The sequence below is a fragment of the Neomonachus schauinslandi genome, chromosome 9 (assembly GCF_002201575.2).
Source record: "Neomonachus schauinslandi chromosome 9, ASM220157v2, whole genome shotgun sequence".
Lineage (NCBI taxonomy): Eukaryota > Metazoa > Chordata > Mammalia > Carnivora > Phocidae > Neomonachus > Neomonachus schauinslandi.
This window is the reverse complement of record NC_058411.1, coordinates 63369316-63396648: the sequence shown is the minus strand read 5'-3', so window position 1 is coordinate 63396648 and position 27333 is coordinate 63369316. Positions and strand designations below refer to the sequence as shown.

The window sequence follows — 27333 nt, the reverse complement described above, 5'->3', positions numbered from 1 at the left end:
ATTTAAACACCACCACAGTCAAGATAAAGAACATTTTCATCACCCAAAAAGCATCCAGTGTTTCATCATGAAGTATAATAATGATAACTAGCTGTTGGGGGTTTTTGTAGATGCTGTTTATGAGGTTGAGAAATTCCCTTCTATTTTTGTTTCCTTGTATCCAAAATGGATGTCAATTTTGTCATGTGATTTTTCTTCATCTGTTGAGGTGATCATATGGTTCTTTTTAAAGTCTGTTTATATGGTAAATTATATTAATTGATCTTCAAATGTTAAACTAAACTGCATCCCTGGGATAAATACCACTTGGGCATAACGTTTTGTCTTATATTATATATTGCTGGATTCAGTTTATTGAAATGTTAAGGATTTCTGCTTCCTGAGGGATATTGGTCTATAGTTTTCTTTCCTTGCAGTGTCTCTGTCTGGTTTTGGTATCAGAGTAAAACTGGCATCACAGACTTGAGCCTGTTTTCTAAAAAGTTTGTACAGAATTGGTAATATTTATTAAATTTTAGTACAATTCACCAGTGAAACTGTTTGGACCTGGAGTTTTATTTATGAGGAGGTTTTTAACTATGGATTAAAATTTTTAAGTAGGTACAGGGCTTTACAGATTTTTCATTTCTTGAGTAAGCATTGGTTTTTTGTGTGTCTTTCAAGGAGTTTATCCATTTCATCCAAGGTGGCATAAGCTTGTTTATAAAATTCCTTATCAGTGTTTTAATGCCTATAGCATCTGTAGTGATGTCTTCTCTTTTGATTATGTATCACTGATTTGTGTCTTTTTTCCCCCTCATGAGATATTTATCAATATTACTGATCTTTTCAAAGAACCAACTTTTGGTTTTATTGATTTTTGTTTCCTGTATTTTGTCTGTTTTTTAATTCAGTGAATTCTTTTAATTCTCTTTTTTTCTGCTTCATTTGGCTTTATAGTGTCTTAAAGTAGAAGCCTAGGTTAATGATTTTGACCAATCTTTACTATAACATTTAATGTTAACTATTTTCCTCTAAGCATTGTTCTAGCTGTATACCACAGATTTTGATATGTTTACATTTGCATTCAGTTTGGAATACTTTGTAATTTCCCTTTTGATTTCTTCTTAATTTAACTCATTGGTTATTTTAGAAGTATTTTATTTCCTTATTTTTTTAAGATTTTTATTTATTTATTTGACAGAGAGAGAGACAGCGAGAGAGGGAGCACAAGCAAGGGGAGAGGGAGAAGCTGGCTTCCCGCAGAGCAGGGAGCCCAGTGTGGGGGCTTGATCCCAGGACCCTGGGATCATGACCTGAGCCAAAGGCAGACACTTAACGACTGAGCCACCCAGGCGCCCCTTTTATTTTATTTTTTTTAAGATTTTATTTATTATTTATTAGAGAGCACAAGTAGGGGGAGCAGTAGGCAGAGGGAGAGGAAGAAGCAGGCTCCCCACCAAGCAAGGAGCCCGATGTGGGGCTCAATGACCTGAGCTGAAGGCAGACGCTTCACTGACTGAGCCACCTAGGCTTCCCAGAAGTATTTTATTTCTAAATAATTTCCAGATATCTTTGTTACTCATTTCTAGTTTAATTCTATTGCAGTTGGAAAACAAGCAGTTTGATTTTACTGTAAGTTTATTTAGATTGTTTTATATCCCAGAATATACTCTGTTTTGAAGAATGTTCCCTGGGACCTTGAATGTTTTATTAAGCTGTTGGGGTGAAGGGTTCTTTAAATGGGAGTTAGATCACGTGACGTTCTTTAAGAAGTCTCAGATCCTTCCTGATTTTTTTTTTGTTGACTTTTTTTTAAAATTACTTATAGAATACTTTTGAAATCTGCCATCATGATTATATGTCTTTCTCCTTTTCAATTCTGTTAGGTTTTGCTTCATGTGTTTTGAAATTCTTTTAGTTGCATGTACATTTAGGATTATGTCTGCTTTATGAACTGAGCTATAATTATAAAGCATTCTCTTTATGCTTTATAGTATTCCTTCTTAAGTCTACTTTGTGTAATATTAACATAGCCAGTGGTATTTTCCTTGAGTAATGTTTGTGTGGTATATCTTTTCCATCCTTGTAGCCTATTTGTATCTTTATATTTAGTTTAGCTTCTTGTAAGCAGCATATCATTGCGGTTGATAATTCATTTCTGTTCATGGAGTGTTTATTAGATCATTGGATTTTTTTTTAAGATTTTTTTATTCATTTATTTGACAGAGCACAAGTAGGCAGAGTGGCAGGCAGAGGGAGAGGGAGAAGCAGGCTCTCCACCAAGCAGGGAGCCGGATGCGGGGCTTGATCCCAGGACCCTGGGATCATGACCTGAGTCGAAGGCAGACGTTTAACTGACTAAGCCACCCAGGCACCCCTTAGATCGTTGGTTTTTAATTATCAATATGATAGGTTTTAAATCTCCCATCTTGTTTTTGTTTTTGTCCATGTGATTATTAGTCCTTTTTTCTTCTTTTCCTGCCATCTTTTGGATTAATTGAATATTTTAAAAATTATGTTTTACCCCAGATTTGGGTTATCAGTTATATCTGTCTTTGGTCTTTTTAGTGATATGCTAGTATTTGAAATACATATCTTTAATCACAGCTCATTGTCAAATATTACACCACTATAATGTAGAATTTAGAACCTAGTAACAGTATATTTAACCTTCCATCCCTTGTTCTATTGTTGTACATTTTAATTCTGCAATTTTTAAAAAATTTCAGTATAGTTACCATACAGTGTTATATTAGTTTCAGGTGTACAGTATAGTGATTCAGCCATTCCATACATCACCCAGTGCTCTTCAGGACAAGTGCTGCACTGCTTAATCTCCATCACTTATTTTACCCATTTCCCCACCTACCTCCCCTCTGGTAACCATCGATTTGTTTTCTATAGTGAAGAGTCTGTTTCTTGGTTTGTCTCTCCCTTTTTTTTTTTTTCCCTTTGCTCATTTGTTTCTTAAATTCCACATATAAGTGAAATCATATGCTATTTGTCTTTCTCTGACTTATTTTGCCTAACATTTAATTCTGTCTATGTGTTGCGTATGGCAAAATTTCATTCTTTTTTATGGCTGAATAACATTACATTTTACATCTGTATCACTACTTTATGAATTCATCTGTCAGTGGACACTTGGGCTGCTTCCATAATTTGGCTATTATAAATAATGCTGCAATAAGTGTTGGGGTCATGTACCCCTTTGAATTTGTGTTTTTGTATTTTTTGGGTACCCAGTAGCGCAGTTGAGGATTATAGGGTAGTAGTTCTTTTTTTAACTTTTTGAGGAGCCTCCATGCTGTTACAGGGTGGCTGTACCAGTTGTCATTCCCACCAACAGTGCACATGGGTTCCTTTTCCTCCACATCCTCATGAACACTTTTTGTTTCTTGTGTTTTTGATTTTAGCCATTCTAACAGATATGAGGTAATACCTCATTATAGTTCTGATTTGCATTTCCCTGATGATTAGTGATGATGAGCATCTTTTCGTGTGCCTGTTGGCCATCTGTATGTCTTCTTTAGGGAAATGTCTGTTTATGTCTTCTGCCCATTTTTTAACTGGATTATTTGTTTTTGGGGGTGTTGAGTTGTATAAGTTCTTTATATATTTTAAATACTAACCCTTTATCAGATATGTCATTTGCAAATATTTTCTCCTATTCTGAGGTTGCCTTTCAGAACAATTTTGCTGCTGTTTCCTTTACTGTGCAGAAACTTTATTTTGATGAAGTCCCACTAGTTTATTTTTGCTTTTATTTCCCCTGCCTGAGGAGACATATCTAGAAAAAAGTTGCTACAGCCGATGTCAAAGACATTATTTTTACCTGTGCTCTCCTAGAATTTTTATGGTTTCATGTTTCACATTTAGATCTTTAATCCATTTCAAGTTTATTTTGTGGTATAAGAAAGTGTGGTATAAGAATGTGGTATAAGAAAGTGGTCTGGTTTCATTCTTTTGCATGTAGCTGATAAGTTTTCCCAGCACCATTTGAAGAGACTGTTTTTCCCATTTGATATTCCTTCCTGCTTTGTTGAAGATTAATTGACCGTATGATTGTGGGTTTATTTCTGGGTGTTTTATTCTGTTCCATTGACTTATAATTCTACAGTATGTTTTAAACATCATAATACAGGTTTATAATTTTTGCTTTAAACAGATAATTATCATTTTTGAGAGAGATTTTCTTTCAAAAGAAAGATTTATAAATCGTTTTATATAATGGCTTTAGTAAAATATAATTCACATATTCTACAATTCACCAATTTAAAATGTACAATCCAGTGGTGTTTTAGTATCTTCACAGAGTTGTGCAGCCATCAGTGCAACCTATTTTTAGAGCGTTTTCATTAACTTCAAAGGGACCCCCCCATACTCATTAAGCCGTCACTCCCTATTACCCACACCCACCCACCCTTAACTTTCTGTCTCTATTGAGTTAACTGTACTGGTATTCTGTGACTGGCTTCTTTAATGTAACATTTTCAGAGCTCATCCATATTATAGCATCTATCAGTACTTCGGTTTTATTGCTGAATAATTTTCCATTGGTGAACATTTGGCTCGTTTATACTTTTTGACTATTGTGACTATTGCTTCTGTGAATATTCTTGTATAAGTTTTTGTGTGGACATGTTTTTCACTTGAGTATGTACCTAGATATGGATTTGATAGATCATATGGTAGACTATGTTTAAATTCTTTAGAAACTACCAGACTATTGTCCAAAGTAACTGTACCATTTTACATTCCCACCAGCAATATATGAGTTCCAGTTTCTCCATATCTTTGCTAATATTTTCCTTTTTTTTTTTTTTATTATAACTACCCTAGTGGATGTGGAATGATACCTGATATGGCTTTGATTTCATTTCCTTGAAGACAAATGATGTTATGCAAATTTTCCTCAAGCAGACTCCCCACTGAAGATAGACCCCCTGGTAGGGCTCGATCCCAGGACCGTGAGATCATGATCTGAGCTGAAGTCAGACACGTAACTGACTTAGCTACCCAGGGGCCCCTGCCCATTTTTAAATAGTTATTTATCTTACTGTTAAGTTTAAAGGCTCTTTATATATTCTGAATGCAAGTTGCATTTAAGTATGATTTGCAAAAATTTTTTCCTAAAAAACATTCCTTGATGTTTTGTGCTTTTGAAGCACAAAAGTTGGAAATTTTGATGATGCCCAGTTTTTAAAGATGTTTTTCACTGTGTTCATAGTATCATGTCTAAGAAGGTTTTGCCCAATCCAAGGTCACACAGATTTATTCCTGTATATTCTTCTAAGAATTTTATGGTGCTAGTGCTCTTACATTTAGGTCTGTGATCCATTTGAGTTTTTTCGTCTATGGTGCAAGAAAAGGTTACAGCTTGATTCTTTTGCATGCAGCTCTCCATTGTCTAAGCACGATATATTTATCCTCTGTATGTGATGTGTTCTCCTTTCTCCCTGAACTCCCAGATGCTTTTAAAGTTACTCTGTTTTTTAGCAGTTTTATTTAAAATGTTCCTTAGTGTGTGCTTTTAAAAAAAAAAAAAATACTTGTGCTTGAGGTTTCTGGAGCTTCTTGCATCTTTTTGGTTTATAATTTTCAAATTTGTAAAATTTGGGGCCATTATTTCTTGAAATATCTTTTTTCCCCCTCTTATTTCACCGTACTTCTGCTTGTAGACTCCAACTACATGTGTGTTAGACATCTTAAATTTGTCCCACAGCTCACTAAGGTTGTGTGTTTTGTTAAGCCTTTTTTTTGTTCTGTGTATCATTTAGATTACACTGTATTTCTGTTCACTGATTTTTTTTCTATACCGTCAAATCCAGAAGTTCCATTTAAGTCTCTCTTATTTGTGTGTCATTTTTCTACGCATAATTTGGTATTTTCCTTTACATCTGTGAGTATACTTAAAAAAATTGTAATAGGTGTTCTAAAGTCCTTTTTTACTATTCTGCCATATTTCATTTCTGGATCTGTTTCTGTTGATCTCCTAATTATGAGTAACTTTCTGCTTTTTTGGTGGTTTTGATTTGATGTCAGACATTTTCAATTTTACAGTATTAGGTGGTGAGTTTTCTAGTGTTCTTTTAAAGAGTGTTCAATTTGTTTTGTCATGTATTAATTACTTGTGAATCACTTTGATACTTTCTAGGCTTGTATGTAAGTTTCTTTTGGTGGATCCAGAGTAGCTTTTATTTTATTGTTTATATAGAGCTAAAATAACATAAGGACTTGACCCAAAGCCCTGTATATTAAAAGGTCTTTGAGAATAGAATTTGAACTATTCTCTGCCCTGAACTGAGGAAGTTTCCTCTCATACATGTGGAGTATTCAACCAAAGATTTCAGGGATGTTTCTGCACATCTCTGAGGCTCTTTTCTCTGTGTGACGCTCCCTCTTTTTTGGTATTCTACCCCACAGATTTTGACCTTCTCATCCTTTCTGAACTCCAATCTCCTACCTTCTCAACTCTGGTAGACCATTGTGCTCTCTTGTGATTCCACCTCTCTGCACTACTGTCTAAAAACTGTTTCCAGGCACTATAATTCAGACAGTTTAACTTAATTTGCTGCTTTTCCCCCATAGATCACTGTTGTTCAATGTCTGAAAACTTTTTTATATAATTACTCCAGTTTTTAGTTTTTTACTATAGGAGAGCAGTTTCCATAGCAGTTAAGTCCTTCATGATGGAATCAGATGTCCGTATAGCAATTTGTATAATAGTACTGTATAATAGTTGTGCTAAGGTAAAGTTGGGAAATGACCCTTGAAGTATAAGTTTAAGGTAGGCAAAAAGGCAATGTGGAGGAGAGACATTGTAAAGAAAGGGAATGATAGGCTTCTCTTAGGAATTATTATGATAAACCTGATAGATAATGAGGTTGAAAGAGGACTCAGAAATGCTCCTCATATTGCCGGTAGGGTAAATGTAGGTATACCATTAATGAAAACAGAAATTGAAGTATGAAAAGCAGAAATGGCATTTTGATAATGGATTCATATTATGTACATGTTAAATCTTTAGGTGCCTGTGGGTTATCCATAAAAAGCCCCAAGACTCCATTGAATGTATGGCTATGGATCTTTGGAAAATGGTTTAATCTTAAGATTTTGGTAATTGTCATTATATAGATATCAATGTAAGCTATGTGTTGATGAAATTGAGGGTGAATATACAGAGTGAGAAGAAAAGTTCAGTGCAAATAGGCTATACAAAAGAGTAGGCTCAAAAACACCAGAGAGGAGAAAAATTTTAATAAGGAAGCATCATTATCAGCACTGAATATGAAGAAGTCAGGTGACTTAGAATGATACTTTTAAAAACATTTTTGTTGAGATAAAATTCACATGACATAAAATTTAGCCATGTAAAAATGTACAGTTCAGTGACATGTAGTGCATGTACAGTGTTGTGCAACCACCACCTTATCTAGTTCCAAAGATTTTTATCACCCTAAAGGAAACTATACCCATTAAGTAGTTAGTCCTTTCCCTTTTCCTCCCTTGGCCCAAGACTCTGGCAACCACCAACCTGCTTTTTGTCTCTGTGTATTTACTTACCCTGAATACTTCATATATATGGAATCATACAATATGTAACCTTTTGTCTGGTATCTGTCACTTTGCATAGTATTTATCTGTGTTGTAGCATGTGTAATTGTATGGATTTACCACATTTTGTTTATTCATTGATAAGTTGGCGGACGTTTAGTTTGTTTCCACCCTTTGGCAATTGTAAACACTGCTGCTGTGAACATTCATATACAAACATTTGTTTTGAGTACCTGTTTTCAGTTCTTTGGGGTACATACCCAGGAGTTGAATGTTGAGTCGCGTGGTAATTCTGTTTATCTTTTTTTGCGGAGCTGTCAAATTATTTTCTACAGTGGATTCACCATTTTATATTTCCACCAGCAGTGTACAAGAGTTCAAATTTGTCCACATCATTGGCAAATTGGAAGAGCGAAATAAGATTATCAGCAGCAGGAGGTGCACCGCCAACAAATCAGGAAATTCAAAAACTATAAAATGTAGGAAAAAATATTGCAAAATTGCAAAGACTCTAAACCAGGAAGGCCTAGATAGATTCTGAAGATAGCACACCTTCAAAACCAGAGAAACCAGGAATTATAAATTAGTCTTTTAAAGAATTTCTTTAGTTTTAGTAATGTTGTGTCTAGCAGAAATTCCTTGAAGTTTTCTGGTATATTAATAATAATACTTTTTATCATTTCTGGCTCTGAAATATATTTTTATCTGTTAGCAGGAACATTATCTTCTTTAAGTAGCTAGTCATTCGGTCTTAAGTAATGCTTTTTTGTTATTGTTGTCATTCGTTTTTACATCATTGCCTTAGATTATAATCTTCATGAGAGTAGGGACCCCTAGGTCCTAAAATCCATGGCTGTGGCACATATGAGTAAGTCCTTACTTAATAAATGTTTAAACAGTTTTTTCATAATAACTGAGTATTTGTCCTTGTGACATTAGTTATACATGAATAATATTTCAGTCTTTATTTTCCAAACTACAGTTAGCATTTATTGTTTTTCATACAAATACAAAGACTGCATGATAATTGCAAAAGATGAGAAAACGGAGACATATGTGCTCCAGTGAGACTTATAATAATAATTTAAATGTATAGCAACTGAATAATTTGCATTATGCTTAGCCCCACTAAGTTACAATATCATAAAAACACAGGTTTTGCATTTTAATAATAATGGATGAAGGTGATACACAATGTGTAAGATGATCTCTGGTTTTTCTTTGGAAAGAGACTATTCTTAAGTGAAAGCTATTTCAGATGCTTCCTTTTTAAGTTAAATTGAAACATGAAACTGTCATTTTTGTGGTTGACAACCAGATGATGTATACATAGATCTCTTGTTTAATGATGAAATTCCTGCAGGAAAATAAAGGTGCAAGTCTGAAGAGACCCTAGCCCTTAATCTTTTTATTCCTCAGGTGAAATAATATACTTTGCTAATATAATAATCAGCTTTTATGGAATATTTACTATTTGTACAATAATTTTTAGTATGATATAAAATAACTTTGTATATTCATGTAATTTTCACACCTGAATGAGTTGTATGTACAATTACTGTATCTGTTTTACAGAAGTAGAAACAGGCTCAGAGAAATTAAGTAACAGATCTGAGGTCACACAATTGGATTCTAGCTCCACTTACCATTACTGCTTACAGATGACGTTTGATTAGAGTTGTTTTATTGTTGTTAAGGAAAGGAATTGTCTCTTTCATTATAGCAAGAAGAAAGGCACAGATAAGTCCATAAGAGGTAGAATGAAAAATGAGTTGTGATTTTATTATGATCAAGAGTTAAGGTTTTCTTTTTGTATATATTTTTACCATATATAATATACCTTTAAACATACATAGCTTTTTCAAAAGGGGATAATTAAAAATAGTTTTATAATAGTTTTAGTATATGAGCAACATCATTCCATGCAATAAGATAGTTGTCTTTGGAATTACCTTTTATGACTTACCATATTCTAACATCATTATAGTTTTGGTTTATTCAGTTATCCTGTATTTCTGAACATAAGTCTCCAAACATTCAGTACTGGCAGTTATCCTTTTATATGTACATTTTTATATGCTTGTATTTTTATTTTTTCAGAAAAGTGTTTAGATGTGAATTTTCTATGCCCAACCCGAAGTGGTGGAAAGTACGTACCATAATAAAAATAGGCATTGTTGAATGTGACATACTAATTACCCTAGCTTGTTCAATGTGTGACCTTGAGAAAGTCATTTCACTTTTCAAAGCTTGTTTATCTTTTACATAAGGCCTCTCATCAGTTATTTTGAACATGGGATGAAAATGATATATGTAATATGTTTTTATCAACTTTATTTTTTTTAATTTATTAAGTAATCTCTGTGTCCAACGTGGGGCTCAAACTCATGACCCTGAGATCGAGTCGCATGCTGTACCAATTGAGACAGCCAGGCACCCCTGCTTTATGAACTTTTAATCATTATAGTAAGGAAAGTAACAAAATGAAAGATTGGAGGCTATTGTTATTTTTTCTCAAATATTAAAGATTTTGTGGCTGGGAAATATAGTGACATGTTTTATTTTTATTTTTTTTTAAGATTATATTCATTTGAGAGAGAGAGCACAAGCTGGAGAGGGGGAAAAGGGAGAGGGAGAAGCAGACTCCCGGCTGAGCAGGGAGCCTGACTCCAGGGCTCTATCTCAGGACCCTGGGATCATGACCTGAGCGAGCCAAAGGCAGCCGCTTAACCGATTGAGCCACCCAGGTGCCCTAGTGACAAAATAATAAACATATCTTTTCCACCCCCCCCCAGTGGAATTATAAGATACTGTTTTTGATTAAGAAAATACTGAAAAAAGAAAAGAAAATACTGCCTTTAGCTTTATTATTCCTGTAATAGCCTTTGCCTAAAATGTTATTTAACACTGCCCGAAGATTCTTACTGCATTGATGTTAGTTCACCCTTTTTTTTTTTTTTAAGATTTTATTTATTTATATGTCAGAGAAAGAGAGCACAGGCAGGGGGAGCGGCAGGCAGAGGGAAAAGCAGGCTCCCCACTGAGCAAGGAGCCGATACAGAACTTGATCCCAGGACTCTGGGATCATGACCTGAGCTGAAGGCAGACGCTTAACAGACTGAGCCACCCAGGCATCCCAATGTTAGTTCACCCTTATAAGCTTGATATATAGATAGATTTATTTTTTTAGAGCAATTTTAGGTTTATAACAAAATTGAGAGGAAGGTATATATTCCCATATATTCCTTGCTCCCACATATGAACCCCACCCCCACCCCACATTACCAGCCTCACTCACCAGAACACTACGTTTTTTACCAATGTTCAGCCATTAATGTATCAAAATCACCCAAAGTCCCTAGTGTACTTTAGAGTTCACTCTTAGTTTTATACATTCTATGGATTTGGACAAATGTGTAATGACATATCCATATTATAATAACATACAGAGTATTTTCACTGTCCTAAAAATTCTCTGTGTTCTGCCTATTCATCTCTCCCCCACTCTCCCTTCCTCTACCCCAGGCAGCAGCTATCTTTTTTATTCTCCATCTTTTTGCCTTTCTATGGTATCATATAGTTGGAATCACAGAGTATGTAGGCTTTCCAGATTGGCTTCTTTCACTTAGTAATATGCATTTTAAGATTCTTCCATGTCTTTTCATGGCTTGATAACTTACTTCTTTTGGGCACTTAGTAACATTCCATGTTTGGATGTGCTACAGTTTGTTTATCCATACACCTAGTGAAGGACATCTGGGTTGCTTCCAACTTTTGGCAATTATGAATTAAAATGCTATGAACATAGTCTGCAGATTGTTGTGTGGATGTAAGTTTTCAACTCCTTTGGGTAAATAACAAGGAATACAATTTCTGGATGGTATGGTAAGAATGTGTTTTGTAAGAAACTGCCAAACTGTCTTCCAAAGTGTCTTACCATTTTGCATTCTCACCAACAGTGAATGAGAGTTCCTGTTTTTCCACATTCTTGTTAGCATTTGAGTTTGTTAGTGTTATTTTAATAGGTATGTAGTGGTATCTTACTGTTTTAATTTGCAGTTTTCTAGTAACATACTATGTAGAACATATTTTCATACTCTTATTTGCCACCAGTATATCTTCCTTTATGGTGTCTGTTAAGGTCTTTGGCCTGTTTTGTAATGGAGTTGTTTTCTTATTATTGAGTTTTAAGCATTCTGTGTATATTTTGAATAACAGTCCTTTATCAGATATGTCTTTTGTAATTTTCTCCCAGTCTCTGACTTGTCTTCTAATTCTCAAAATACTGTTTTTCACAGAACAGAAATTTTTAGTTTTGATGAAGTCCAGTTTATCAATATTTCCTTCGTGGATTATATCTTCAGTGTTGCATCTAAAAAGGCATCACCATACCCAAGGTTATCTAGGTTTTCTACTGCTATCTTCTACTTATTTTATAGTTCTGTTTTATATTTGAGTCATTTAGTTTTTAGATTTATATTCCATTTTGAGTTCATTTTTGTCAAGGGTGTAAGGTTTATATCTAGATTGTTTTTTTTTTAATGCAGATACATAGCTTTTCACCATTTGTTGAAAAGATTATCTTGTATTTATTGCCTTTGCTCCTTGGTTAAAGATTAGTTGACTTTATAGGTGTCTGTTACTAGGTTCTCTATTCTGTTCCCTTGATCTGTTTCCCTATGTTTTCCTTAATACCACATCATCTTGTTTACTGTAGCTCTATAGTAAATCTTGAAGTTGGGTAAGTGTCAGTCCTCCAGCTTTGTTCTTCTCTCCGAATATTGTATTTGCTTTTGAGTCTTGGCCTCTTGTTGATATTTATAATAAAATTATTTGTTGAGAATTTGATTGAATTGCATTGAATCTGTAAGTCAAGTTGGGAAGAACTGACAATGTTGACAATATTGTGTCTTCCTATCTGTGAACATGGAATATCTCTTCACTTAGTTCTTTGATTTGAGTTTTATTCATCAGTTTGTGGTTTTCCTCATGCAGATCTTATACATGTTTGTTGAATTTATACTTAAGTATTTCATTTTGGGGAGTGCTAATGTAAATGGTATTATGTTTTTAATTTCAAATTCCACTTGTTCACTGGTATATAAGGAAAGTAACTGACTTTCATATGTTAACCTTGTATCCTGCAACCTTGCTATAATCACTTATTAGTTCTAGATTTTTCACCTATTGATTTTCTACATAGATGATCGTGTGATTTGTTAAAAAAAAAAAAATTTCTCCCTAATCTTTATGCTTTTGATTTCCTTTGCTTTATTGCTTTGGCAAGGATTTATAGTATACTGTCAAAAGGCATTGTTAGAGGGGACATCCTTGCCTTATACCTGATTCAAGTTTCTTACTGTTAAGTATGTTTGCTGTAGGGTTTTTTTTATAGTCTTCATCATATTAAGGAAGTTCCCCTCTATTCCTAGTTTGCTGAGAGTTTTTATCATAAATGAGTGTTGGATTTTGTCAGATGCTTTTTCTGCATATTGGTATGATTGTGTAATTTTTCTTTAGTCTAATGATTTAATGGATTGTTTAATTGGTTTTTGGATATTGGACTAGCCTTTCATACCTCGGATAAATCCCACTTGGTCGTAGTACATCATCTTTTTTAAACATTTTTTTTTTATTCAATTTGCTAATACTTTGTTGAGGATTTTTGCATCTGTGTTCATAATAGATACTGGTCTGCACTTTTATTTTCTTACAATATTTTTGTCTGGATTTATAAGCTTTTACCATATGAAAAATCGCACTATACTCAGCTTGAGATTGATGGACATGTTACTGCATCCATTGTTTCAAGACTCAAAATAACTGGCCTGTTGAACTGCATACTGCTTCATATCAGGGACAGTGTATTTTATGTCTTTTATCACATGCATATTCTAATACACAGCACATAGTAGGTGTTGTATTAAGGAATATTAAATCCTGCTTCAAATCAAAACACATCATAGTACGTCTCCATATGTTCATATCTTTTCTGCATTTGTGAATAAGTACACTTCAATAAGATATAGCTGCCTCATTTAGTGTTCATCTCATTTATGCATATAATCTGTGACACATTTTGTTTTAGGCTTGGGACATCACATCTAAGAGAATGACTCCTAGATCTCTTTCTCACACCCCAGTGTTTTCCTTTATTCCTGACTGCCTATTGAACTTTTCTATTTGGATGTGGTATCTTGGGATTTAAGATTAAAATTCAGTTCATTTTCCCCCAAGCCACTTCTCTTGATTTCCTTTTTTCTGATAGTGCCAGTTTCTTTTTCCCAGTTACGTGGGCAAAGGTATTTCATTAATCTGACTCCTCTTTCACCCTTTATGCCCACACACTATTAATTGCTCAGCCTTACCCTTTCTTAGTAGTATTTTTCTTCTGTCTGTTTTCCAGTGTCACTACCATATCAAGATCTCTTTTTTTTAATCACATTTACACTGTTACTGCTTCTAATCCAGTTGTCTCCCTACCCCCAAATGTGTCTTCTACTTAAAAATATTGAGTGCTTAGAAGGAAAAAAAATAAAGTTAAAATCTAACTAATTTTGGGGGCGCCTGGGTGGCTCACTTGTTAAGCGTCTCCCTTCGGCTCAGGTCATGATCCCGGGGTCCTGGGATCGAGCACCGCATCGGGCTCCCTGCTCAGCCAGGAGCCTGCTTCTCCCTCTCCCACTCCCCCTGCTTGTGTTCCCTCTCTCACTGTGTCTTTCTCTGTCAAATAAATAAAAAAACCTTTAAAAAAAAAAATCTAATTTTGGTTGCAAGAAACCAAATGCAAAAAATACACTTAATTGAAAGGAAAATTATCTCTGGAAGCCAAGAGATTCTGTCCCCAGTGGACTAGAATCCAGGTAGTAGGTAGTAGTATCATCTGTTTTTCTGTGTCCTTTTCTCTCTGTAGACTCACCTTGTCTATTTACACATCCTATATTTTTATGTCTTAGTTTGAATTACATGCTGAGCCTAACCAGATATCTTTGAGTCCCCAGTTCCAAATTCTCAGAGAATCTGATGAGTATAACATAGCATACTGTACTGACCAGTTTGTTGATTTAGCATTTCCAAATAATCAAATTTAATTTTTTAAATAACTGATTAATATAGAATGTTTTATTTTGTCTAAATGCATATTGCATTGTGCAGTTTTCTTGAAGTATGATTTTGCCTTAATACTACTACTTACCCATGTACCTCCCCATGGTTTTTACCTTTCTGTCAAGCAATAAGAATGTATTTTAAAGATTTTATTTATTTATATTAGAGAGAAAAAGCGTGTGTAAGTGGGGGAAGGGGCAGAGGGAGAGAGACAATCTCAAGTAAACTCTGTGCTGAGTGTGGAGCCCACTTCAGGGCTTGATCTCATGATCCTGATGAGATCATGACCTGAGCCGAAACCAAGAGTCCAGACACTAAACCAGCTGAGCCACCCACGTGCCCCAATAATGCATTTTTAATTGTGTAACATCTACCTTGAATAAGTTTATATACTACCACCAATTTTGATTTTTTTCCCCACATGAGCTTTTGAGTTTTTTTTTTTGAGGTAAAAATCACATAACGTATAACTTAACCACTTTAAAGTGTACAATTCAGTAGCATTTAGTGTATTCATAATGTGTAAACCTCACCTCTAATTAATTCCAAAATATTTATCTCTCCAAAGGAAATCCTGTACCCATGACGCAGGCAGTCACTCCTCACATACCACATTTTGTCTGTCCATTCATCCAGTGATGGCTATATGGGTTATTTACATTTTGTGTCTCTTGTGAATAGTGCTTTTATGAAGATTTATATACAAGTATTTCCTTGAAAAGCTCCTGGCATGGAGCCCAGTGCGGGCCTGGATCTTACAACCCTGACATCATGACCTGAGCCCAAATCAAAAGCTGGACCCTCAACCTACTGAGGCCCCCCAGGCACCCCTGGCCATTATTTCTTCAGATATTTTCCTTTCCGTCTAGGAAGGCCCTTGTGCATATGTTGGTAAACTTGATGGTGCCCCAGAAATCTCTTAGGTTTTGTCTATTTTTCTTCATTCTCTCAAAATAGATAATCTCAACCCACCAGTCTTTAAGTTCACTATTTCTTCTACCTGCAGATAAAATCTGCCCTTAAACCTCTCTAGTGAATTTTTTTAGGATTGATTGATTTGTGAGAGCACACATGTGCGTGCAGGGAGGGGCAATGGAGAGAATCTTCAAGCAGACTCCCTGCTGATCAGGACTCAGTGCCATGACCCATGAGATCACGACCTGAGCCAAAACCAAGAGTGAGACGCTCAACTGACTGAGTCACCCAGGCGCCCCTCTGTAGTGAATTTTTCATTTTCTTTATTCTAATTTTGAGATCCAGAATTTCTCTTTAGTTCTTTTTGTAATTTTTATCTATTTATTGATACTCACTATTTGTTGTGATTGTTCTCCTGGTTCCTTTCAGTTCTTTGTTAATGCATTTTTCTAAACAGTTGATTTATTAAAGTTTTTGTGTGATGCAAAGACTGGGTTTCCTCATGAACAGTTTCTGTTTATTTCTCTTGTTTCTTGGGTGTACTATATTGTTTATTTCTATGTCTCTTAAAATGTTGTTGAAAACATATTTTGGGGTTTTGAATATTGTGGTATCTCTGGAAATCAGATTCTCCTCCTCAGCAGGGTTTCTGTTGTTGTTTATTGGCTGTGTTTGCTGGTTTGGTGACTTTCCTAAAATACTGTTGTAAAGTGTGTATTTTTTGTCATTTGTGGCCACTGACGTCTGTACCCCATTAGATTAGTGGTTAGCTGGTGTTTTGACAGTTTGTTTAAATGCCTGAAAGTCATTGGAAAAAATCCTTTCCAAGTCTTTGCAGATTTTACTGGGGCATTCTTTCAACACTTACCCAAGCCATTTATAACTGCCTGAGCCTTCACTTCCAGCTTGAGCAGAGCCTGTGGTCAGCCTAGAGATGAAAGTTTCTAATCTTGTCAGGCATTTTCTTTCTTTTTTTTTTTTTTTAAAGATTTTATTTATTTATTTGAGAGAGAGAATGAGATAGAGAGCATGAGAGGGGGGAGGGTCAGAGAGAGAAGCAGACTCCCTGCTGAGCAGGGAGCCCGACGTGGGACTCGATCCCGGGACTCCAGGATCATGACCTGAGCCGAAGGCAGTCGCTTAACCAACTGAGCCACCAGGCGCCCCTTGTCAGGCATTTTCTGAGGATGTATCTAGCCCTGGGCATGCATGTGGACTTCTTGATTCCCCAGTATTATGTAGGAGCTTTTTAAAAGCTGTAATTCTGCGACTGTCTCCCATGCCAACATCTTCCATCACAGGCTTTCCCTCCCTTTGCTTGTCCTGACTGTTGTCTCCTGCTCCAAATTGCTACAGCCAATACTTGTGCCTTTAAATGCCAGTGAAACTACCTCACCCCTGGGGACACTTCAAGTTGAGTGAAACACAAGCAAGCCCTTGTGCTGTTCATCTGGGAGACAGGTGAAAACCTATCACCACATTTCTTTGAGAATAAGATCTCTGTTGCTCCCTCTGGCACTTGCAACCTTTGCCCAGAGCACAGGCTGCATCATTATGGTCGTTGCCAATCTGAAGTGTAGGGGTATGGTAGATGGACAGTTAGAAGCTGCTTTCTTCACCAAGCCTTTTAGTGGTTGTGATGATTTTTTTTTTTTTTTTTTTTACTAGATTTCAGAGTTCTGCAAAAATTGATTCTGACACTTTTTGACAGCTCATTAGTTGCTTTTCTGGGGGAACCAAGCCTTAAAATTCCCATCTCCATCTACTGATGCCATCCCCCATGGACATATTTTTCTAATTTATGGGTTATCTACATACCTTACTTTGTAATCTCTTTTATGATTTAGGATTATTTCAACCTGAAGGTGTACAGAAATAGTCTGTGAAACTCTTTGTTTTATATCCTGTATTAGCAATTCAGATAGACCATTTTCAGATACCAAGAACTTTGTACAGCACAAGGGTTAGGTACTTTTCTAATAAAAGAAAAAAAAGAGGATACTTGGTTAAAAGTTATCATTCGAAACTTCTAAACTTTTATATTTAGTTTTGGAATTTTGGAATAGATTTCTAATGCTTTTATTGTTTGAAGGCCCACGATAGATATTTCGGGTGACTTAAGTCCAAGTGAAACTTTGATAATTCACATCTAGATAAGTGAGTTAGGGGTGTTTTTTGTTTATTTATTGTACATCATTTAGTTATTAGTGAATGGAAGGCAAGATTTTTAGCATGTATGATTAAGTACCTTAAAATTTTTATTTAGCGAGAAATATTAAATGCTTATCACTATGTTGGTGGTTGTCAACCTCAGCATTATTGACATTTTGGGCCATTTAACTCTATGAGAGGGGCAGTCTAGGATATAATTTAATTTAGGTGCATTGCACTTAGTGTTCTTTTAGTCTTTTAAAACCCCTTTAATTCAAAAGAGTTTTTGAAATTATCATCAGACCTTTAGCCACTAGTTTTAGTCTTCATTGATTTTTTTTTTAATTTTTTAAAAAGATTTTATTTATTTATTTGAGGGAGAGAGAAAGCATGAGAAGGGAGAGGGTCAGAGGGACAAGCAGACTCCCTGCCGAGCCGGGAGCCCGATGCGGGACTCGATCTTGGGACTCGGGGAACATGACCTGAGCCGAAGGCAGCCGCTTAACCAACTGAGCCACTAAGTCACCCTTCATTGATTTTTTAAATTTCTCCTGTGGTTATTGGTTGACATTTCACTATACAAATGAACTACTCTTTCTTCCTCAATTTGAGTTTGTGTGATGTTTCCTCATTATTAGATTTGAATTACATTTTTTTGTTAGAAATACCACCAGGGTGATATGTCTTTTTAAGTACATCATATCTGTTGAGACAAAATGTCAGTTTGCCCCAATATAGGTGTTATTAATTTTGATTATTTGGTGCTATATCTACCAGACTTCATCACTGAAGTTAAAACTTTAATTTATTAACTTTTTGTTTATATTGATATGGATTCATTCATCCTTAATATAGTCAAAGGGTTATAATCCATTAATGTTTTTATATATTTTGATATTCAGATCATTGTAACTTAGTCTCCTTCATGGCTTCTGTGTCCTTTTAAGATATGTCCCCATAATTCTTTAAGTACTTTTTCAGTTTTCTGGCACAAGATGCACCAGGCTTGGCTTATACTTTTTCTGATTGAACTTTGGCATCAGCCTTTGCTCCAGATTGCTCTGGTTTGTTTTGGTAAAGAATGGTATTTAGAAACCAATATTGGGGCTGTTTATGGACCATCTTAGCAGAAAAGGCTAGGAAAGCTCAGAAATATATGTCTGTATGTATCTGTACTTAACTTCTGTAGCGGTCTATTAAAAACCATGAATTTTTGCTGTTACTTTCAATTTCAGTCTAATGCCACAACGTACGTTTAATTCTATTTCCTCTTATTAGTAATTTCCTTCTCCAACAGTGGGAATCCTTGCTCCTTTTATTCTCCGCATATTTACTAATTTGCTCAAGTCTGGAATGTGCAAAAGTCTACATCACACCCTAGATTTGAAACCTATTAAGTAGAGTTCAGTAAGTGGCTCCCAGTTTGTTTGTTTTTTTTAATTTTTAAGGTCCAGTTACATAGAGTGAAGTGCACCAAACTTAAGGGTACACTTAGATTGAGTTGAGACAAATGCATACCCCTGATTCATCCACATACCTGTCAAGAGACAGAACATTTTCATCATCCTTTATGTCTCTTCCCAAATTAGTTTTCCAACCACCCAAGATAACCTCTTCTGATTACCCCATCCCCCACTTATAGGTAAGTACTACCTGTTTTAGAACTTGATATAAATGGAATCATACAAAATAAATTATTTTGTGACTGGTTTCTTTCATTCATTACGGAATAATTCTTGTTGTGACTATGTCAGTAAAATTTTATAACATTTAAAAATACAACTTTAGCCATGAAACTTTGTCATTGGATTTTTGCTCCCTTTTATGTTCATAGATTTCTGAATATTAACTTTTCCTCCAGCATGAGATAAACTTCATTCTTTCCTATTGTGTATTCTTTGTAAAGACTAAGATGCCTGGGTGGCTCAGTCAGGTAAGCGTCTGCCTTCGGCTCAGGTCATGTTCCCAGAGTCCTGGGATCAAGCCCCACGTTTGGCTCCCTGCTCAGCGGGGATCCTGCTTCTCCCTCTCTCTCTCCTACTCCCCCTGCTTGTGATCTCTTGCTCTCTCTGTCAAATAAATAAATAAAATCTTAAAAAAAAAAAAAAGACTAAAGTAATTCTAATAACTAGGTAGGAAAGTAGAAGGAATTAATAATACATTGTCCCGTGCAAAAGCTGTGACATTGGTCAAGGAATGTTTGAAATAATCTCCTTTTTCATTGATTACTTGTTTTGGGTTTTTTTTTGTTGTTGTTGTGGTATTGGTGGTTGTTGTTACTCCTGTAACAAGAGTACAATAAGAGTGCAGTGCCTTATCAAATTGAGTTTCTTTTAGAAGTGCTTTGAGGAACTTCCTATTGAACATAGAGAATAGCTATAGACTTTTGGCCGGTGACATATAAATGTTAGATCTTTTGTTATTGTCTACAAGTCCCTGGGGCTTTTCTTTTTTCTTTCTTTCTTTCTTTTTTTTTTTCTTCTCCAGTATAATTTCTTTATGTTGTTTAGACTCTGTAATTTCTATTGATTTATCTTCAAGGTCTGGTTCTGTTATTTCTTAGTTCTAAAATTTCCAATTCTTATTGTATTTCTGTTTTTTTGCTGAAACTTTCTATTTTTTGTTCCTAGTGTATTTATAATTGCTTGTTGAAATATTTTATGATAGCTGCTTTAAAATCCTTGTCAGATCATTCCACAACTGACGCCTTTGTATTGGTGTCTGTTAATTGTCTTTTCTTATTCATGTTGAGATTTTCTTCATTTGTGGTATGATGAATGATTTTAGCCTGTTATTGTATCCCAGGCATTTTGGATATTATGCTATGAGATTTTGGATCTTCTGTTTTAGTAGGCCTCTTCTGACACTGCACAAGCAGGGAAGGAGAGCTGCTTCATTACTTCAAGTTGGGGATGGAAGTCCGGATGCCCTACTTGGTCTCCATAGGGTTCTACTGACACTGCCATGGTGGGGAGGGTAGTTTCCCTCTTTGGTCAGGATCTAGTCTCCATTCACCTCTAGTGACATTCCAGGGAGGGGAAGGGGTGCCTTTCTTACTGCTGGGCAGAAGTGGAATTCTAATTTCCCTACTTGGTCACAACTGATATATGTGAGGAGTGGGTTTCATGGTCTTTGGCTAGAGGAGGGCAGTTATAATAAAAAATGTTTTGTTTTACTTTCTTTTTTTGTTTGTTTTTGTTTGTTTTGTTTTGCTTTCTAAAGCCACACATTTCACTAGAGAAAGCAGGTTTTTCTTGTTGTGGTTGGTTTTCTGTTACTTTTTCTTTTTTGCCTGTGCTTAGTGAGTGGTATTTCTGGGTTGCAGGCTTCTGTTGCCCAATCCAGTATAGATGAGGCAAAAAGAAAACCCAGAGAACTCACTGTCCTATTGTTCTTCAAGTTCCAGGGTCCTTAGATAGCTCACTTTCTCTCTACCAGTCTTTTGACTTTCTATATATTATGCTCAGGAATTTTAGCTGTATTTGGTGGGAGAAATAGGGAGAAACTTGTCTTCTCATTTTGCATGGAACCTGGGTGTCCTAAATGGTTAAACAGAAAAAGTAGTCCATTGAGAATTTAAAAAGAAATGCTCAAAAAAATTAAATTCTTAACAGTTTACCACCATATTTTTGTAAGTCACTAAGATGTACATAAATTTAAGTATATTTTTTGTTGTAGATAAGTATGTATGTATAAAAGCTTGTATATTTCTTTTTTCTTTTAGGATTATGTACTGAAGGACTCTACCGTGTTAGTGGGAACAAAACTGATCAAGACAATATTCAAAAGCAGTTTGATCAAGGTATGGCATATAAAATAAAATCATTTTAAAATTATTTTCCTTATTGATATTTCATGGTGGGAAGATTGATTTTCTAAGGATATGGGATTTTGAAGGGAAAGAGTTTTGAAACAGGATTAGAAGTATGTGATAGAATAAATACCACAGTCAGGAAATAGAAAAGCTATAAATCCATTGCCAGAATTAGAAAAGCAATAATAAATTGACTTATGACATACCAGCATCTTTGTATAGCAGAGATAGTACTTATTTAAAGATGCAATTAAAATTTTATTTCATGCTGTAGGGCCAACTAACCATTAGGAATAAAAACAAAACAGTTCCCTACTCAAAGTAAATTCTGTAAGAAATCAAAGTTTTGAATATGAAAAATGAAGACTGAGCATTATGGAGAAAAAGGAGTGAATATTTTTATAATCTTAGAGTATGGAAAGGCCTAAATTTGATATGAAACCTAGAAAGCATACACAAGATAATAAATTGGACTACCTAAAAATGTAAAAATTCTGTGTGAGATAGTGGATAAAACATAAAATCAGGAGACAAACTATAAACTTGAGGAAGTTATGGAATATTATCTAAGCTAGATAAGCAGTTCACATCAGAAGAAAGTGACCAAGTTTATGAAAATATGCTCTGTCTCTATTATTTGTAGATACAAATACTAAAGCAAAAAGATTTGGTTTTTATGTGTTTATTATCAGTGAAAAAGATTGTTGATAGAGTATAGACAAGCAGGTATGTTGCCTTTTGAGAGGCAATTCATGTATATGTATTAAAATTCAGGTATCTTTGCTAGAGAAATTCCACTTACAGATATTTATGTTACAAAAGTCTTAGTGTAAGCTTACAAAGATATACTTGAAAGGGTAGTCATTGCAGCATTGTCTGAAATTTTTTAAAAAGGAGGAGAGGGCCTACCCACTGTGCTTATAAGCAGAATACTGGATAACCATGTAAAATAATGTAGATTTGTGTGTGTTGAAATGGTAAAATGTCAGTTGTTGAGTGGTGTGTGTGTTTTCCTTGCTTTAAAAGTATATTGTATATATAGTACTTAATTTTTAAAAAATATTTTGTTGGATAAACTGGAACTTTATAATACCAGATTTGTGCAATTTCCCTTAAAATAATGAAGGAACGGGTAGTGGTCAATACTAGGCCTCTTTAATTAGACTGCCTGGTTTTATTTTCTGGTTCTGCCACTTACTCTCTTTGTGCCATAGGGGAGTTAATTTTTCTTAATCCTAACTTTTTCATATTTAAACTGGGAGTGATTAGAGGAACTGTGATGAATAATGAGATAATGAAGAGTTTTCTGTATGACCATATTAAATATTCTTCAGATAGCTATTACAAGGAATGTAGCCTAAGAAAATAAGCTTTAGTATATAAAAGTGTTTATCATAGTATCTTTAATGTTTTTAAATGAAATCCAAATGTTCAGTAATAAAATATTATGTATATTGTTAAATCTGGGGGAATATTTTGTGGTCATTAAAACTATTTAGGGCAAAAGTTTAATAATGGGTTAAGGATATATGTAGGTTCTTAGTACTAGTCTTTCAGCTTTTCAGTTATATTACAATTAAATGTTATCTAGCACACAGAAAAGTGAAAAAGTTGCTTGTGAAATTTTAATGATCTTAGGTAATGCCTTAAAAATGAAATCCAGTATAAAATGTATTTATGATTTGTCTGATTTATTTTTTTAATAAGTGGAAAAGGGCTGAAAGGAAATATGCTAAAATAAAGTATAAACAGTGATTGTCTCTAGGTATGGGGTAATTTTTTTCTCTTGTTGGTCTGTGTTTGTACATTTTCCATCAAAAGTATCCATTGTACTTGTAAAAGGAAAATATTGATTCTTTTAATAGCAAATTAACCTTATGATACATCTTTAGTATTTTCCATTCTTCTTTTTTTAGTCAGAATTTCACTGATAAGTGTTGAAATTAAAAGTATTTTATATAAAAAATTAAGCATAAATTAGAAGGTGTAACTCAGATTTGTGTGCTTAATTCCTGTCTTTTGTCTGTTTTCTTATTGCCTTTTTAAATAGCTTATATAAACAAAATATTTTAAAAGATAGATGTTAGTGAAAACTAATGTTCTTCAGCATACTAATAAGCCTAACAGCATTTTTTGTTGTAATAGAAGATGCTTCTTGCTTGGTTCTCTCTTTCCTTATGTCAAGCAAACTTAAATTAAAACAGTGGGGGAGGGATGTATCAGCCTGTAAAGAAACATGGCTGATGAGAAGATTCTAAAAATTTGGATCTACAAGTACCTGTTTAGCTTACTTCTCTTACAATAAATCAGAATTTTATTTTATAAATTTAAATTTAAATTTTTGTCTTGTAGATCATAATATCAGTCTAGTATCAATGGAAGTAACAGTAAATGCTGTAGCTGGAGCTCTTAAAGCTTTCTTTGCAGATCTGCCAGACCCTTTAATTCCATATTCTCTTCATCCAGAGTTATTGGAAGCAGCAAGTAAGTTATAAGCCTCCTTTTTTGGAGAGGGATGATGATGGTGGGTTTTATATATTGATTGCTATGTGTTAAAATCAGTCTCACACTAGAACATGCAGCTAATAAAAATTTAGCTTATAAGACTCTTTCTTAAACGTATTTGCCTCCAAATAAACAAAATCAGAATCTCGGGAGTATTCCCCAGGAATACTTAGTTTTAGCTGGTCTCTCAAGTGACTCAGTGCTTCTAGAAGTTTGAAGGTCACTGTACTAGAAATTTGAGATTTACATTTTTGTTTCAAACTCAAAGGCTTTTTAAGAAAATTAAATGAACTCGTCAAATGAATGTATCTGTAATGTATTTCCGTAAAATATTAACCTGTGTATGGTATTAAACGTGTATTTAAATTTTTTAAAGTCAAATTAACTTTGGCCTCGTGTCTTCAGTCATTTTTTGAAAAAGGTAGGAAAATAAGTACTTACTCAGTATTTTTTTTTTTTCACTGTCTCCGAGTCACTTAGACCTCTAATTAGCTTTATTTGCAGAAAGGCTGTTGTAATAGATGATAATGTATTTAGCAGGTTCTTTAGAATATTTTGTTTTTGTTTACCTATCCTAATGTGCTTCAAAAAGATTGTTCATTGTCTTTTACAGTAAGCAAACCAGGAAGCTTTATCGAATATTTTTAAATGTATGAATTTTAACAGATTTCTCTCTAATTTTACAGAAATCCCAGATAAAACAGAACGTCTTCATGCATTGAAAGAAATTGTTAAGAAATTTCATCCTGTAAACTATGATGTATTTAGATATGTAATAACACATCTAAACAGGTATTTTTATTTTTTGTTTTTGCAAATGCACTATAAATTTCATTCAGACTTCAGACTTGATAAATTCTGAGAGAAAAGGAGGCAAACTAATTTAAACATACAGTTCAATTTTGGTTCTATTTTTTCCGGATTTTTAAAATAGGTATTTCATCAACTTGTTTAAAGAAAGGTGTTGTATGACTCTTTTAGTACATTTAATGATTACATGAATAGTATAATAGGTACATCTCCCCTGTTTTTTATTACTGTTATTCTTTAATAGTTCTCTTCTGTAGAATCTTGGAATTTTAGGTATGAAATAACTCTTAAATAATTAACCAAATCAACCGATTTGAAGTTGGAAAAATTGAGGTTTAAAGAGGGAAATTATATGCTCAGTGTCACATAATAAGTGACACATCTTATAAGTAGAACCAATGTTTCATTTGCTTTTTGTATCACACTGTGTTACTTTTGTATATCTTGCCTGTTTTGTTTGGGTATAGCCCACACAGTGAAATTTTTATCAGAAACTTAAATTCATCTTATTATCTACACTGTTAACCTGAAATGCAGGACATTAATCCTGTATTAAAAGCCCTAAGTATGTTAAGCTTGAAGTTTATTCTTTTTTCTAAAATGATACTACTCACAATGCCATTTCTTAAGTGAAAGTATTGTATAATAGCTTAAAGCTCAGACTGTTGAGTCAAACAGGCTTGGTTTTGAAACATTTTTATTCTGCGACTGTAGGCAGATTACTTACCTTTCTTAAGTCTTCATTTTCTCAACTATAAAAAATGAGAAAAATAACACCTCACAAAGTTGTTCTTGGGACTAAACAATTAGTATTTGTGCTTATTTTTTCAAAAGTCTATTCATAATATTTTTTAGTGACACTTTAATGAACTGAAGTTTGGGGTTTTTTTTTAACTACACCAATGCTAAAACCTAAGTATATTTCAGTTTGTACCTCTTAAAAGAGAATATTAACCAATGTTTAAAGTTTTATTTTTGCACTCAATGTAGTATAAAATTATATTAACATTTCTAGTAACCGTTCTCTGAAGTCTCCCTCCTTGAGAAAATACCAGCATACTAGTATTAACATATAATTAGTGGAATATCATCTTTTGAAAATTACCATACAAGTGGTTTTTGATATGATAACAGATGTGTACATGGTACTACCAGAACTTACCCAATATGGAGTGTAAGGATGGTTTGTGAACATATTATTGTCTGGCCAGATTAAAGTGCTGAAGTAAGAATTGTACTTCATTTAAAAGAATAGGGAAAAAAGACAAAAGGAAAAGCATGTTCAAAGAAACACAGTGCTAGCCCACAATCAGTATTATTTTAGACACTTTCGTGCTTGGCTTCATTAATACAGCCACGCAACAAAAGCATATATGATGGGTTGAGGAATAGCCGAGGACTTCGTGATTCCAGTAGAGAGAAGGATAGACAGGGTTAAGAGGTAAGGTCAGAAAGGGAAGAGAGAGAGTGCGAGGTCATATAGGACAGTATTAACACAGAGTGTAGGCTTAAAAGTTTTAATCCTCAAAATGTTTTACTGATAAGGAAGTTGCTTTATGGGTGTATGTCACTAAGCACATTGTTGACTTCAACTGACATTTATGGGGATGTGGGGAATGAGACTTTGTCTCAATGAAAATAGCATTGCATGCCAGTTACTCTTAATGGTAGATGGACCACTGGAGAGTAGAGCAGAGAAATAACATCATCAGACTTAAATTTTAAAAGGACTGTAGTAGGACTCTGTAGTTAAGTATAGACTGTAATGGGAACTCTGTGTGCCAGATATTCTTACAAAGGCTAGGGACATAGCACGTGAATAAAGCAATCACTCATTTCATGGAACTTAAATTCTAGTATAGGAAATAAATGACAAATAAATATATAATGGATGATTGACAAATTGCAAAAACTAATCCATAGAGTTACTCTTTTGTTATATTCTCTTTCACCTTCCATATTCAGTGAGTTACTGTGTCAAATCCATTTTTTCTCCTCATTTATTTTCCTTTTTGTTCCTCTCCCACCGCTTTAGTTTAGCCATTATCATTTCTCATTTAGGTAACTCTAGTTTCTTTGTAATTAAGCTCTCTCCATGCCAGTTTTCCTCTTGATCCTCCTTTGATGGATGTCAGAATGATCTTTCTATAAATATATCTTTCTGATTGAATAACATCCTATATCCTAAAGAAAAAACTGTTTAAGTGGTCTGGTTCTAACTTCTTCAGTTATACCTTCTTTCCATTTCCCCCAAGTACACATCAGGTAACTGTATTCACTTAACCAAAAGTATCAATTTGTGCCTGTCTGTCATTACATCTTAATGTGACTGCCTCAGTTCTCAAAATGCAGTCCTCAAACCAGCAGCAGCAGCATCACCTCAGAACTTGTTAGGAATGCAAATTATCAGGTCCCACCCCAGACGTAATTATCAGTCTGTGTTTTAACAAGCCCTCCAGGAGGTTCTGATAGACACTGAAGTTGAGAACCAT

The 27333-nt window shown here is 34.4% G+C and overlaps 1 protein-coding gene across 3 annotated transcripts in view; it reads left to right on the top strand.

Moving 5' to 3' along the window:
* ARHGAP5 (Rho GTPase activating protein 5) overlaps nt 1-27333 on the top strand; it is a 79320-nt gene that overhangs the window by 46676 nt on the left and 5311 nt on the right. For all 3 annotated transcript variants that reach the window (XM_044917797.1, XM_044917798.1, XM_021695293.2), the window contains 3 exons: nt 21437-21514; nt 23879-24010; nt 24718-24823. In XM_044917797.1, the coding sequence (XP_044773732.1) occupies nt 21437-21514; nt 23879-24010; nt 24718-24823 (316 nt within the window). The remainder of the gene's footprint in view (nt 1-21436; nt 21515-23878; nt 24011-24717; nt 24824-27333) is intronic.